This window comes from Gopherus evgoodei, chromosome 1 (genome assembly GCF_007399415.2).
Source record: "Gopherus evgoodei ecotype Sinaloan lineage chromosome 1, rGopEvg1_v1.p, whole genome shotgun sequence".
Taxonomy (NCBI): domain Eukaryota; kingdom Metazoa; phylum Chordata; order Testudines; family Testudinidae; genus Gopherus; species Gopherus evgoodei.
In genome coordinates, this window is record NC_044322.1 from 328497117 (window position 1) to 328512799 (window position 15683).

General features: G+C 39.7%; 1 protein-coding gene across 5 annotated transcripts in view; it reads left to right on the top strand.

Moving 5' to 3' along the window:
• The first annotated feature begins 5182 nt into the window (after nt 1-5182).
• MLC1 (modulator of VRAC current 1) overlaps nt 5183-15683 on the top strand; it is a 41682-nt gene continuing 31181 nt past the window's right edge. The window contains exons 1-5 of one of the 5 annotated variants that reach the window (XM_030549217.1): nt 5183-5340; nt 6056-6280; nt 11669-11758; nt 14518-14571; nt 14652-14753. In XM_030549217.1, coding sequence (XP_030405077.1) covers nt 6101-6280; nt 11669-11758; nt 14518-14571; nt 14652-14753 — 426 coding nt within the window. In that variant the 5' untranslated portion in view covers nt 5183-5340; nt 6056-6100. The remainder of the gene's footprint in view (nt 5341-6055; nt 6281-11668; nt 11759-14517; nt 14572-14651; nt 14754-15683) is intronic. The other 4 variants (XM_030549216.1, XM_030549218.1, XM_030549219.1 and 1 more) reach the window with 4 other exon arrangements.

The window sequence follows — 15683 nt, forward strand, 5'->3', positions numbered from 1 at the left end:
CCCTGAGTGGGGCGCGAGCGCTAGGGCCCGCCCCTGCCACCCGAAGCTAGGCAGGAGTCTGGGAACTTCGACGGGAGCGTCACGCCCCACACCCGCTCTGATCCCGGCTTCGGCGGCAGCTCCCCGGAGTCACGTGACGGCACTCCTCCCTCCCCCCACGTGGGCTGGGCGGCGGCGGCTCCTTGGCGGCGAAACGGGGCTGAGCGGGCTCTGGGATCTAACAGCTGTTCTCTCGCCCAGCCCGAGGGCCTAGTAGAAGCGGCAGAGGGGCAGGTCCCGAGGTCACGTGTAGGGCGGCCCCGCCCCTCGCACGCGGACCGCTGAGCAGGAGGGTTGTTCCCTGCTGTTGGCCATCCAAGCTCCGCCCACTGCTCTGAAGTGGGGGGGGCGGTGGATCCTTCTCGCGGGGGCCAGACTCCTTCACGTGCCCGGGGGAGCCCGCCACCTCTGAACAAGCCGTGGTGGCCTCTTCCCCAGGGTGCCCCCCTTCCATATGCCACGGGGCCTGAGCTGCTTGGAGGTGTCTACCCTCAGCAGGAGGCCAAGCCACGGGGTGGTGCACTCCGCAGGAAACCTGTGGCTGTTAACAGGCCGCATCTCTAGGCTCTTGACCCATAAGGACTGTGGGTATTCGCAGGCATAAGCCAGGAATTTCAGTTTCTAGCGATAACAAGCCCTAGTCACAGGAACCTTGGCTGGTGCTGGGCCCATGATGCACCTGGAAGGGGAGGCCACAATTTACAAGGTGCTGGTCTGGCTAGCTGTTAGGGGGATGGTGTGCAGGGATGCAGAGTAGCACTAAATCCAGACTAAATCCTTGGTCATTGGAGAGGGACCCAAACTCTGTCTCTTGCCATCACAGACATGGATTTATTTTGGAGATACCACAGAGCCAAAGATACCCTTGTATCTTCCTATTGGTGTGCTCTTATAACTGTCTTTCCATAATTTTGTACTGTGCTAGGGTTGCCAACTTTCTGATCACACAAAACCAAACACCTTTGCCTCGTCCCCTGTCCTCTCCCTTCTCTGAAACCCTGCCCCTTCTCCGAGCCCCCCCACTTACTCCATCCCCCCTCTGTCGTTCACTCTCCCCCACTCTCACTGGGCTGGGGCATAGGGTTGGGGTTGGGCTGTGGGAGGAGGTGATGGCTCCAGCTAACAATGTGGGCTCTGGGGTGGGGCTAGAAATGAGGAGTTCAGGGTGCAGAAGAGGGCTCGGGGTTGGGGTGTGGGAGGGCATGCAGGGTGTGGGTTCTGGGAGGGAGTTTGGGTGCAGAAAGAGGCTCAGGTTGGCGGCAAGGGTTTGGGGTGTAAGAGGGGCTGAGGGCTCTGACTGAGATTGTGGGCTTTGGGCTGGGGATGATGGTGCTGCAGAGCTGGTGCTTGGGGCAGGGGCTGGGCACAGAACCCTCCTGGCTACCACTGCACCTAGGAGCCAGACGAACTGGACATGACAGCCACTTCTACCAGCCATTTCTGGGCCCCACTGTGCCAATGACTGGATTTCAGCAGCCTGGTCAGTGGTGCAGACTACAGCCACTAGGGTCCCTTTGCGACCAGCCATTCCTGTCGAAAACTGGATGCCTGGCAACCCTATACTGTGCCTAGGATGTTTGTACCCCTATCTGCCAGTTCATGCTTTCAAGGGTGATGTACATACCTGCCAATTTGAGCATGTCTGTCATTACATCCACTAGAAGTGGTACATAAATACCTTGAGGGAAGATTGACATACAAATGTAGCATGTTATTATATAGATTATTTATTTTCATGTCATCTAAATTTCACAGGATTTTATCAGAATTATTGCTTTTGCTTGTTTTGAAACTTAGCATAATTAAATTTTAGACCAAATATTCTTAATCTGATTTAGGAGGAAAAATATGTTTTTTCTTTCAATTATTTTTCTATCAATTTTCTATCAATCATTATTTTTCTTTCAATCCATGTAATCTAAAATAGGAGCTGCAATGACTCCAGGGGAAATGTAATTTTAGTGAATCTGCTTACCACATTTTTATCTGTTCTTTCAGTTCAGTATCTTGAGTTTATTATGCATTTTTCCCAGACTTCCTTTTTTAACTGAGATTGAGTAGTGTTCTTCAAATATTTCTTACGCTGAGTCCGTGAATTTTATATTGTTTTAACACCATGGTGAATTGCACCATCGGAACTAAAACAAACGAGTATCCACAGTAGGTTGTACCGGAGTAGTTTGGCACAACAACTGCATATCTTCATGAAATACTGCTACAGTGACATTTATTGTTGAAAAGGATGTGTATGATCCAAGATGAATCTACAACAGCAGTTGTCTTTGAAACCTTTTAAGTTTTCGTAACATTAGAACAGTTCCACTTTATTCGTGCAAAGAGAGAAAGAATAGACATTAGATTTGAAGCATTTGATATACTTAAACCGTGTACAATATTATCACGTGTTAAGTAAACAAAATATATTTATTCTCATTATTTATGTGTAATAAAAGAAGACCAATATTCATATACAATAAAGAAAATTATTATTATAAATGATCTTCTGGCAAGCATGAATGCATATCAAAAGGAAAATTAATACAGTTTTGCACATATGAAAATATTAAGTAAATAGAAGATCCTAGATTGCCTCCCATAGAGAGGAACATGATTGGCACAGTGAAGGAGAAAAACCGTATGGATGCCCTTATGGAGCTTTTTACAGGGAAATTACTCCACTTGCAAAGAAAAAGCAGGAGTTGGGAGGTTTGACTCACAGCTTCTCTGGATCCCAAGAGATTCATATATGTATTTTTAATGCATTTTGCAGTAACCTGTACATTTAGATAATCTTAAACAGCTTAAATTGACCTAAGGCTTTAAATTAGCTACAATTGATACTGGACCTTAGATAGTTTTGAATATCAAAAAACATTCATTCAGAAAAGCTTACATTGGAGGCTCAACAAAGAGTCTGGAGATCTGAACTGGATGTTTGGATGCAAGTTAAGAGATTGCTGTTGGGGAAAGCTTATTAGAAATAGAATTAACTCCCACCGCATTCTGTCTCAATTTCTTCAGCAGGGAGGAGGAGTGTTAAGAACCTGCACACTCAGAGATAAGAGGACTGAAGAGGCAGGTGCTTCATAAGATTTCAGCTTCTTTTTTCCATGGATCCTTCTTCAGATCTAAGATCTTTTCTCCTGAGATAGAGAATTTAATGGAATTTCTCAGGCCATCTGTCCTCAGAGTTTTACTCTAAGATGTTTTGGCTATAAAAAAGGGCAGAATTTCATCTAGATGCCTTTGATAATTATTAGCATTAGAAATATACTTTGTTAGGGCCATAAAACAAGAAGTAATTTGTATTTTTGACAACACCAAATGTACAATACATACATTGTATAGACCAAACGCTTGTATGACTTATACATACAAAAAAGAGAGAGAGACTTATGCATGTCCTCTTTTATCCCCATCAGAGTATAAATTGTGTGGAGAATGGCAGGTGCAAAAAAAGATCTAGGAATATGATTACTGTTGTTATGGTAGGGGATAGGGCAAAACCTCATTTAAGCCTCCCTTCATTCAGGATAAATGTAAGAAACAATCAAGCACCTTTATGGGACCAGGCAGCTGAAACAATAGGAGCCACCACCCAAGCAGGGCCTGAGTAGAAGCTGAAGGATGTGGCCCAAAGGGCTTTCCTGGAGACTGACAGAGCAAACACAGGAGCTGGGGAATTGGTTTGGAAGAGTAGCACCTGTCTGTGTGAGAGAGAGGAGGTAAAAACACTCAGAAGGACACAGATGAGAAAAGCAGCCTCAGAGAGCCAGAGAAGCCCTGGTAACATAACCCTTTGATAAAAGCTAAGAGAGCTTTTGGGTAAAGTGCTGACTGAAAGAAGCTTGGAACTGTGAGGAATGAAACCAGTCTCCTGTTGTTTGATTTCTAATTTGTTCAGGGAAAGAGGACTTTGTACAGTATTTATACATAAGCAAGATTACATCAAAGAAATACCCGATTTCATTATCAGTTTCTCTTACTAATGGAAACATCCTGTCAGTCCCATAATATTTTATTGAGGATCACATTGCGCAATTATTATCTATTTTATCATTAGAGAAAGACACAGATAGTAGAAGTATTTGCATGCATTTCCATGAATAAAAAGGAACATAGGATAAACTGTTTAGGGCCAATCTGTGCTAAGCTAAATAGTGTATCTTCAACATAAACTACAGTCATCTATGATACATGATGAATTGCTAAGTCTTTAGTCTGTTAAAAACAATTGTCAAATTTTAATTATTTGATTTTTTTGTAATATTGGCTGATATTCACCTTTTTTGTTGAACAATTTAATGTTTAATGTTAGTACATACTGAAAAATGATGGCTTTTCTGAAGTTTTTGAAGCATACTCTCAAAGGTGCTGTTTTTTCAATATACTGCAGTTTGAACTGTTTATTAGTTACAGTGGAGTTTTAAGTGTGTACAAAAGACCTTCTAATTGCTGTAGTTGTCATGATGCCAATATCTTGAGGGTAGATGCATTCCTGTATTTTTTTGTTTCCTAATAAGCAGAAAGAAGGGATTCAGTTGGACCATGACTATTGCATGTTACTGTTGCCTACTAGAATTTTAATTGTATTGTTTAACCAAAACTATGTTCTGTAAGGCTCAGTGCTAATATGAGTCAAATGTGCAAAGTTTATCTGAACATTCTGAGAAAACCAAGATTTAGTAATCAAAACATATTCACAAAAAAATCATTGGAAAGAGGCAAAGCATTCTTCTTGGTAGACACAGAGTTTTTGAAATAATATATATTTGTTAAACACCCTGAAGTGCATAAACTTTTTCTTGTATAAACTTTTTTAAAGAAAACACTATACTTTCAAGTGTTCTCTCTCCTGTGAAATAAGAACTAAATTATTTGGAAAGAATTCTATGTAAAACATTATTATTGGATATGGTAATATATATAACTGCTAAATTCGTTATATATATTTCATTTAAATGTCTGTTATGATGTAGCACACTCATTTGGAAAAACATCAGTTTAAATGTTTGCGTACCTATGGGTTTGATTTGGAATCAGGCTTAAGAGAATATAGTACAGTCATCTTCCAGTGTATTCTCTTCATTAAAATTCAGGAGGCATTCTCCTGTTCCCTGGCTTAACTGCAGTTTTTGCCGTGCTTTTGTTCCGTATGAATAGATGTTGTTGAAAGCCAAAGTGGAAGAGCAAACTTTTCAACGGCAGAATGAATCACTGAGCAGTGAGAATATCACAAAGTGTACAGACAATTCTACTCACAAAACTATTTTAAACTGACAACTAACTTTTCAATTTAAGGTAAGCATGCAGATTTTTAACTGTTGAAAACTGTACAATACATTATAATAATCTGCCTATTATTGAAGGCATCCGAATGGGTTGGAAAAGAGAGAAATGAACAAAAAAATTAGCTAAATGTACAAACCCAATGATTGTTACTAGATAGCATTTTAAAAAGCAATAAAATATGTTAGAACTGAAGTATTCTGAATTAATGAGTCCATCTGAATCATTTTAAAGTTCTTTGAGGATGATGCCTAAAGCCAAATGAAAATTAGGAAATAAACATGTTTAGAAAAACTTCACAGTCTCTTAGAAATGTTTAAAAGAAAAAAAATACTTTAGTTTTAGCTATATCTACACAGTTTACACTTAAATCACTAAATGCTAATTTTCTTTTGCTCTAAATCTTCTTCTAAAGATTTTCCTTAAATCCAATTTTATGAAATTAACTACAGTGTAAACAAAAAAGTGTTTTAGATATACAGACTTTTATTTACACTACAGTATAGTATTGTCGACTATGGATATAGGAAATTCTCTTATTGTATAGAGCTTTATTAGTTAATGTTTGTACAGTACTTTGAAGATGTAAACTGCTAAGCGCTAATTATTACTATTATTAGTTTATTATTTCATTTATTAAATTCTAACTAGATGAAGAGTGATTTTAGTGCTCATGTGCCTTAGGATGTAGAAAAACAAGACCACACTTTTTGGTATCTGCTTTTAGTTTTCATTTTCAGGGTTTTTTAAAAATTTACCTCTATAAAGTGTTATGACCAGGGAAGAAGGTTACAGAGAAGAATTTAATTATGACAGGATGCCAACTTTGGAGCGTGGAAAGCAAGAGAATGGAAATTATGTACCAGATATCAAATCTAGTGACCTTCAGATATCAACGAGGTTTCATCCTTGTTTTAGTTATAGAACATGGATCTTTTCTTTGTTGATGGGGGTAAGTATTTTAAACATACTATTGCATTTCATACTGCAAGGAAAGTCTTGATAATTGTGAAGTTTTTCCTTTAGGGAAAGTTAATGAAATAATGTTCAGGAGATGAAAATATATAAATATTAAAATTCTGTGTTCAAACAGAAACATATTTAGCAACTATAAATACATTTTATAGCTAAATACATCACTTTTGTAAATTTGTTCAAGGCAGTAGTTTTATACCAAGGCTGAATTTGACCTGTAGTGTCCAAACATCACAATCTGAGAAAATCAATCTGTTAGTGGCAAATATTAGGACATAGTCATTGTAAAAGAAATTAAACATATTTTAATACTACCTAGGCAGATCAAATGTTTCACACTTTCAGTATATTTTGAAACATTATGTTAGTACTTTGTTTACTATGTTTTTAAAATGTGTGTGCAACATTTGATTGTCACTTTCTCTTTGTATTAGAGAATAGAAAGATCCTTTCCTAAACACTTTCAGTAATGAGAGACATGCCCTGCCATGTGTGTGGTTTATGTAAACCTCATGTCAGCTTAAATTGAACTTTCATGGATAGAACCATGATCTTGAAGGAGTATTGTATGAGTCCTTGACATTCTGACCAGTAATGACTAAAAGAACAGACATGATAATTATTAGAACCTATATTCCTGGTGTTTTTTCTTGGTGGCCTCTGTGTTTTGTGGAGTCACTTTGCAATGACTGAAAAGGTGATTGTTTTCATTTTAGGACATTGTTTTTATTCACTGTGCAAATCAAAGTCTCATTTTCACTCAGGTCCCTGACCTTTTTTCTCTTTCTGAAAAATTAATTTACTTGAATAGCTTGAACTTTCTTGAAATACCTGATTACACAACCAGAAGGGGCAAAAGAAGAGCTGTTTTTTAAAACTGGATTTTTTCAGTGTGCTTTCAAGCATTCTTAGAAAGAGAAGAATTTGCTGTCTCATTCTGGGGTGCAGTCCAGACCAGTGAGGGGTTGTGTCACTGCCTGCTCTGTAAACTTGGGTGCTTCACAATGCTTTGCTGTTGTGGCTCCCAACCTGGGCCACTCACAGGGGTGGCTCTAGACAGTTTGCCGCCCCAAGCACGGCGGCATGCCGCGAGGGGTGCTCTGCTGGTCGCCGGTCCTGCAGCTCCGGTGGACCTCCCGTAGGCGTGCCTGTGGAGGATCTGCTGGTCCCGCGGCTCCACCGAAGCTGCAGAACTAGTGGACCCTCCACAGGCACGCCTGTGGGAGGTCCACCGGAGCTGCGGGACCAGCGGACCCTCTGCAGGCGTGCTGCTGAAGGCACCCTGCCTGCTGCCCTCCCGGCGACTGGCAGAGCGCCACCCGCGGCATGCCGCCCCAAGCACGCGCTTGGCGTGCTGGTGCCTGGAGCCGCCTCTGGCCACTCACAACCAGCCTGTCAGCATACAGGTCACACCCTGAGTTTCTGTGTGCTAGGCAGTCCTGGTTCAGCAGCTCAGACCCGAGCATCCCATCTACAGCCCCACTCTGGCTTTCCCACCAATCTTAGTTACAACATGAAATGCCAGTCCTGGATTTTTCCTAAACTGTGCATTCTGCACTGTCAAGCTGTCTCCTGGACAGTTCAGTTATTACAGTTTGTTGCTGCTATAACGAATCAGTATTCAAGAGTTTCTTACTTTAACTGGAGTTACCAAACCATTCAGTTTAAATGCACTATTGGACTGGTTTAGATTAAAAATGAAACAAGTTTATTAATGAGAGAAGACAGGATTTTAAGTGAATCCAAGTGTAAGAGCTAAAGTTCGAAATGGTTATAAGCAAATACAAGTGAAAATACACGTATAAAAGTCTAAAACTTAATCTGACAAGTTTTGGTTCAAGTCTTTCTTTAAGATGGCCTTTCTTACCCACAGTCTCCCAGGAAGATGGTAACTGATCCTTTCCTTGGTCAGGATCTCTCCCAGGGGCCCAAAGTTGCTGGTGCCTTTGTCTTCTTAAGTGAAGGGACAACTTGGGGTTTTCTGCCCCTTTCTTTTATAGTCTAACGAACCTTTGAAGAGGATTCTTCTGAAGGTTACCCCTCAAACCAAAGTTTATCCAGACAGTGAGGAAGTCTGGTGGTGAAGGAGGCTCCATTCTCTTTCTTCCCTCACTTGTGTTTGCTAAAATGGAAATTGTTCTGTTTCCTGCCATTACTTTGACTTAAAGTGATTCCAAGCCTCGTTCACCTTCAGATCCTTGAGTTCTTCAGTCCAGTCCACTTCCCTAACTAATTCTCTTATTTTTTTAAAGTTTGCCCTTTTGAAATCAAGGACCAAGTTGCAGATTTAGTTTTGTTTATTCTTCCATTTAGTTTAAACTGAATTAGCTCATGATCACTCAAACCAAGGCTGTCCCCTACCAGTTCTTCTATGAGGTCCTCACTATTCATCAATACCAGATCTAAGATGTCATCACTTCTTATTGGTTTGGTGACTATTTGGTGAAGAAATCTGTCAGCTATCACATCCAGGAAAATCTGGGCCTTACTATTATTAGTAGCACCCATCTTCCAGTCTATAGCCAAGAAGTTAAAGTCTCCCATAATCACACAATTCCCAGCAGCATTTATTTCATTAAAACATTAAAAAGGTGTCTATCCACATTGGATCCTGGGAGTCTATAGCACACCCCAAGCACTATCCCAGGGGAGCCTCTGGCAGCTTTCTTTCTGAAAGTGATTTTGACTCAGACAGACTCTCTTTTATCCATTCCATCACTTCTAATTGCTTTAGAGTCTACCTCAATATTAATGTAGAATGCTACTCCAGCATCTTTCCTTTATTTCTGTCTTTCCTGAACAGCGCATACTCTTCAATTCCTGTACTACAGTCATGCCTACAATTCCACCAAATTCCAGTGAGAATCTGGCAGCATCATTTGTTCCCACATGAAGGACAATCATGGATTCTTTCCTGCTCCAGCTAGGATACTCGTCAGCCTCAGGTCCACATCCTGTATCTTAGCTCACGAAAAAGAGCACACTCTTCTGTTCTCTGGATCAGCTGTGATGACAGGCCTATTAGTTCTTCTTAGTAGAGAGTCACCAGTCACGTAGACCTGCCTCTTCCCCTGGTGTTGGAGTGATTGTGCGGCCTTCCTTCTGTCCTTTCTTGCTGCAAGTCCCCTTGTCTTTTGTTCTCCCTTGCAATCTTCTGCAAATCGTCCTCTGTCCTCTGGGGCTCTGAACTTTTCCCCTCTTCTTGTAGGAGTAGCCACTCTTCTCTTCTTCCTTGCCCTCCCACCTAGTTAGTTACTGCCCTCTGTGCCCCTCCTTCATTTTACAACTCAGCATATTTGTTCTTGAGCTCTATTTCTCCTTCACTTGCCGGTCTTTTCCTCTGCTTGGTTCTCGTAGTCACATGTTTCCACTGTCCACTTTCCTTACCCACAGTTCTCTGGTCCAGCTTACATTGGCAAGTCTTGACTTTTCCCTTTAGCCTCCTCTTGCCTTCCCTCCATCATCATCTTCAGTCAACCATCATTTCTACCTGCATCCATTATGCCATTTCTTTTAAGGGTGTACTTCAGCAGATAATGGCTCAGACTACCATACCCATGATGAAACCCAAAATGGGAATGTGATGCGGATGCTTGTCTCTCAATGTGGGCTCGGTCTGATGCCCTGCTTAGGCCAGTTAGGCCTGGTCTACACTAGCGGGGAGGATCAATCTAAGTTATGCAACTTCAGTTACATGAATAACGTAGCTGAAGTCGATGTCCTTAGACCTACTCACCGCAGTGTCTTCACTGTAGTGAGTCAACTGCTGCTGCTCTTCCGTTGACTCTGCCTGCGCCTCTTGCAGCGGTGGAGTACAGGAGTTGACAGAGCGCTTGGGGATCAGTTTATCACGTCTAGGCTAGACGTGATAAATCGACCCCTGCTGGATCGATCGCTGCCCACCGATTCAGCGGGTTGTGTAGACATACCCTCAGTCTCACCTGTTCTTCATGGGATGGGTCAATTCACTTCCCAGGGCACACTGCTATCTCCCTTTCATTGGCCATCTGACAAACCAGCTCTCTGCTCAGAGTGGGAAGATATATAGGTATCACACTAAAATGCAGCACTGAAAGCACCTCCAAGATATAGTATACATAAAATATAAGAATAATTGGGTGATATGATGGTTTAAAACAGTAGAAGCATGATAATATCTGAATTATTTGTTTGGATCTTGGTGTATCTGCAGTTTTAGAGAGTGGAAGCCATAGAATTTGCACTCTCCTACATGGAAATAACTCAGGAAGGCAATAATGGGACATAAATGTATTGTTGTTCCTATGTTCTGAACCTATTGGGCCCATTAATCTTCTAAGGTCTGAGTTCATTCCCACCTAAATAAAAATGATTATTTTACTGTTGACTTCAAGTGGACCTGGATTAGATCCACAATCTGTGAATTCAGGAAAACAAACAAAGGTAATAATCAAAATAAATATCTATTTCTTAAAAACAAAACACAAACCCCCCCCCCCCCCCCCGATGAGGGTCACTGAGATTCACAGGGCAAACTGCAAACAAGAAAAACACAGCAGTATGGTGGAGAAAGGTAAGAAACCCAGTCCTTTCATCAGCTTATACAAAAACTCGTACTGATTTTAATTCTGCATGTAGAGCATGGGCCAGATTGAGTATAACAATTAATACTTGCATGTGTGCATATAAATAGCATTCTGGATTCTGCCCTGTAAAATTGAGTAAATGGTGAGACTGTAATTCTCCAAAAGGGGTTATAATAATTCACACATTTCTAAATCAATTATGTTTTTGCGAGGGCCTTAGTATAACTATAACAGGAAAAGCCAAAATTGAAAATCAGACTCTACATTTATGATTGGTCAGCTTTGTACATATAAGTTTTTTTTCATGATCCAAACCTCAGCACATGAAATTTTTGAATTGCACATATAAGGTTTGGAACAGTGTAAAAACCTGATTGTTCAAAACTGTATGCCAAAAAGTATGATTGTACAATTTTGTGAGCATAAATTTAGAGGTACAGTTGAGAGCCCTTTGATATTTTGGTCCTAAAAGATTCATTTTTATCATCAAGCTATTTCAGTCCAAAATTAAATTATGATATGACTACCTTCTAAACATTTCTTTATATATTTGCCAAGTCATTACACAATATTTAGTTCAGATTTGCTTGTACAATCTAATATTGTCTTAACAGCCAGCAAAACATGTTCATTTGACCTGTACATCTTTTGGTGTTTTGCTTCATTATCAGTTGTACAAAGACTGTGTTATTAAAAGTTCAAAAGTACTTTATTTTGAAAGGGCTACTGGTTTTCATCTGTCCATTTGCTCTTTTTATACATTTTTGACATTAATTTTATACCATATTGTTGCTTTGCAGACTTGCCTTCTTATTACTTCTGGATTTTCACTTTATCTGGGAAATGTTTTTCCATCTGAAATGGATTATTTACGTTGTGCAGCAGGTTCAGTAAGCGTTCTTAATTAATTGCTGTAGCTGTCTGAGAATGCACACTGTAATAAATAATTTTATGAACTTAATTGCCTTTCAATCTGTCTCTCTTCTTCATGCTCAGATTTTCTCTACCCGTCATCATTTTATCCAACATTATGCTTTCTCTCCCACCTGCACAATAAATGTTCCTTATGTAGCTTTTCACTGTACATTAAAGCTAAAGGGTTTTCACAAAGAATTGTTAGTAATATTGTGCTTGTTAAACAGCTGCCTGGTTTCTCACCAAAAGTGAGATGTGGTGTGGGATGCAGTGATGCCCATGTATATTTTTTATATTATAAATTGTCTCCTGCTGCAGAGAACCTCTAGGGAGGAAATTTCAGTTAAGATTCCCTTGTGGTCCCTCACGCTATATTTGTATCTGGTGGGTAGATGCTATTACGAGAGATGGGTTTCATTCTCTCTCTCTCTTTCCCTCTTTCTGTCTCGGGTTTTATAAGGTGCATGTTACAAAGTATCTAAATGTTAACTGAATGAAAGGTGTTCTATAAATATTATTACTTTATTAGTAAAATCTGTAATAATTTGACACTCTAACACTTGAACAACAAAGATAGGATTTTATAATATTGTTCCACTGCTGTGGTAATTTTTTGCTTCAAAATTTTGCAACAGACACCAGTTTGAGAGTTAAAGAATAAGGTTGGCAGAACATATCACATTAAGCTATACACAGCCATGGTCAATTTTTCCTCTGGCATTTATCATCTCCATTTTAGATATCCGTGGGTATGATGAAGTTAGCTCATATTCCTTTGTATACTGAAATATTTGTACTGTGTCATTATTTTGGTGATATATAGCAATCTTGTTTCTAATTTAGGGCAAGGGCAGTGTAGCTGTATGACCACAGAAGCAGCTCAGGGAAAAGATTGTGATTCAGAGAGTGCAACAGGAGAAAAACAAAAGTATTCTAAGGTTTACTTTGTCTCTTCTCTTTGTGTCTTGCATCAAGTGCAACTTGGTCAGACTCATGGATCAGAAAGAGAGTATAAAGTCTTTACCAACATATTACAAATTGGGAATGATCCTGCTGCCATTGAAATCAATGGCAAAACTCCCATTAAATTCAGTGGGAGCAGGATTAGGCCTTGTGTTACTGTTAACTTGGGGAAGGGGAAGGGATTGTTGTTTTCACTCATTTAATCATTTTTCTTCCTTTAAAAATGTTCCCCTCTTTTTTGCTAACATTAAAAATTGTAAATTAAGTGCTGGAGAGACAGTATTGAACACATTAGCTAAATGCTAACCTGCTGTTATACTGGTTCTCATTGGCAAATTGACACTGTACAAATGTGGGACTCAAAGGGTGAACCCTGGCCCCAGTGACGTCAATGGTAAAACTCCCATTGACTTCAGTGGGGCTGGGATTTCACCCAAAATATCCCTTGGACACAGAAGATGATTAATAGAGCTGAAAAAAATAATTGTTTTTTGGTTCAGTGGCTGAGCTAAAAAATCTGGAAAAAACCATTTGTTTAGTTTTGACCCAAATTGAATTTTTTTTCTCAGTGAAACAAGAAAAACAAAAATATATTATTCACATTGACCACAGCGTTTCAAATGGTGTTTCAAAAGAACATTATAAAATGAAATGTTGATTCGAAATGACATTTTCTAAATGAAATGTTGATTAAAATGGATGTTTTCCAAAGATAGTGTAGAAATGGGTTGTTTTGCAAATGTTGAAATGAAACATTTTGACATATCCAAGATATTTTTTTCGCAGGGTTATTTTTGACCTGAATTCACAAATATGCCTGTGCCCTCCACAAAGCATTTTCAGCAAATTTGCTATTTACTGAAAAAAATTGCCTAGCTCTAATGATTAGTGAAGGAAGCATAGATGATGTGGAATTGATTTTTTTTTAGCTGAAAACCATTTTCTATAACTTTATTTTCATAGTTTTCTGTTTCACTTATAAATATCTTCTAACACTGCAGTAACATCCTAAATGTGTGGAAGGGAATGGAGCCTGCATTGAGATACAAACCTCATAAAGGTGAACACTTGGGAGATAATAAGGTCCCTTCAGGAAAGTTTTCCTTTATGGAATGTAGACTATTTTTTCCTAGTACAACTCGCTATAGACCACATTCTGCCCTCACATATACACAGCTCCCAGTGAAGTCATGGGGGTCACAAATACAGTTCTGAAGACATAATATAACCCCACAAATTAGTTTTACAAAGATCTTCAAAATTGAACTATCGTCAAAACTAGTCAATTTTTAGGTCTAATAATTTTGGCTTCTTTAGAACTTTAGGCTTGCTGGAATTAATTTAAACTAACAAAGGCATGAATTTTTTTCCAGAAAGACTGCTGTTCTTTCATTGAAAGCCTAGCTATTGCAGCATACCCTTAACAGCGAGAGAGACTGTAGTTCATTACTGCCCTGAATCCCCTGGAATATTAAAATACAACCCATACTTGTTGCGTTTGAGACAAGTGTAGCAGCCTTTGCTCTGAATCTCCAAGCTTTTGTTTGCTTGTTTGACCCTTCATATTATTTGAATATATTTTTATGTTTTATTTATTTCTCCTTTTTTTCCTCATATTATTCATTCACTTTCTAATGAAAAATGGATAAAGGAAAATTTTACAATATGTACCTGACCCTCTAAGAAACATGTATGCTATTCTTATTAACATAAATTTATGCTTTGTTTTGTAAGCAGTTCTATTAATCTGTTCTTCATTTATTTTTTCTAGTGTATTCCTTCAGCAGTTGTGAGTTTTGCTATAGCAAGAAACAAAGTTAATGTGGTAAGTGCTTAGAGGTTAACTGATTATTCATCTTTTATTCTTTTGTCAGCTGAAAACATTTTTTTGCAATTGTTTTACAGATACCCAATTTCCAGATTCTATTTGTCTCTACATTTGCTGTAACAACAACATGTTTAATTTGGTTTGGATGCAAACTTGTCCTTAATCCATCGGCAATAAATGTGAGTTATGAAAAAATTATCAGCCAACTATGTTTTTGTCTTTCTCATAGACTTAGAGACTTTTAAGCCAGAAGGAACCATTATAATAATCTGTTCCAGGGGTTCACAAACTTTGGTTTGTGGCTTGGTCAGGGAAAGCCCCTGGCTGGCCACAAGATGCTTTCTTTACCTGAGCGTCAGCAGGTACGCCTGCTCTCAGTGGCCGCAGTTTGCCGTTCCCAGCCAATGGGAACTGCAGGAACCAGTGCGGGCCAGGCCACCGCTTCCCGCAGCTCCCATTGGCCAGGAACGGCGAACTGTGGCCACTGGGAGCTGCGAGTGGCTATAGCTGTGGATGCTCAGGTAAACAAAGTGTCTTGCAGCCCACCAGGGGCTTACCCTGAACAAGCTGTGAACCAAGTTTGGGAACCCCTGATCTAGTCTGACCTCTTACACATTGCAGGTCACAGAACCTTGCCCACCTACTTCTATAATAGATTCATAACTTCTGGCTGAGTAATTTAAGTCCTTAAATCATGATTTAAAGACTTCAAGTTATAAAGAATCTACCATTTACTCTACTTTAAATCTGCAAATGACTCGTGTCCCATGCTGCAGGTGAAAAACCCCAGGGTCTCTGCTAATCTAACCTGTGGGAAAATTCCTTCCTGACCCCCCCCTCTGTCTTTACATAACTCATTGCTGACTAAGTTCATCAATAGTGTAATTTTATTTCAGTCAATACAGTTATAACAGGGATTAATTTGGCCCCATAAACCTACATATTATGGAACGTATAAGAAGGAATTATTCAGCAGAAATTTTCTGTAGTATTCTGAGTCACACAAGGCCGAAAGGTATATATCTTGGGCCAGATCCTCAGCTGAAGTCAATGAGTATTTGCTAGCCAGGAATGGTAGGAGAACCTACCCACACTCCATAATCTGACAG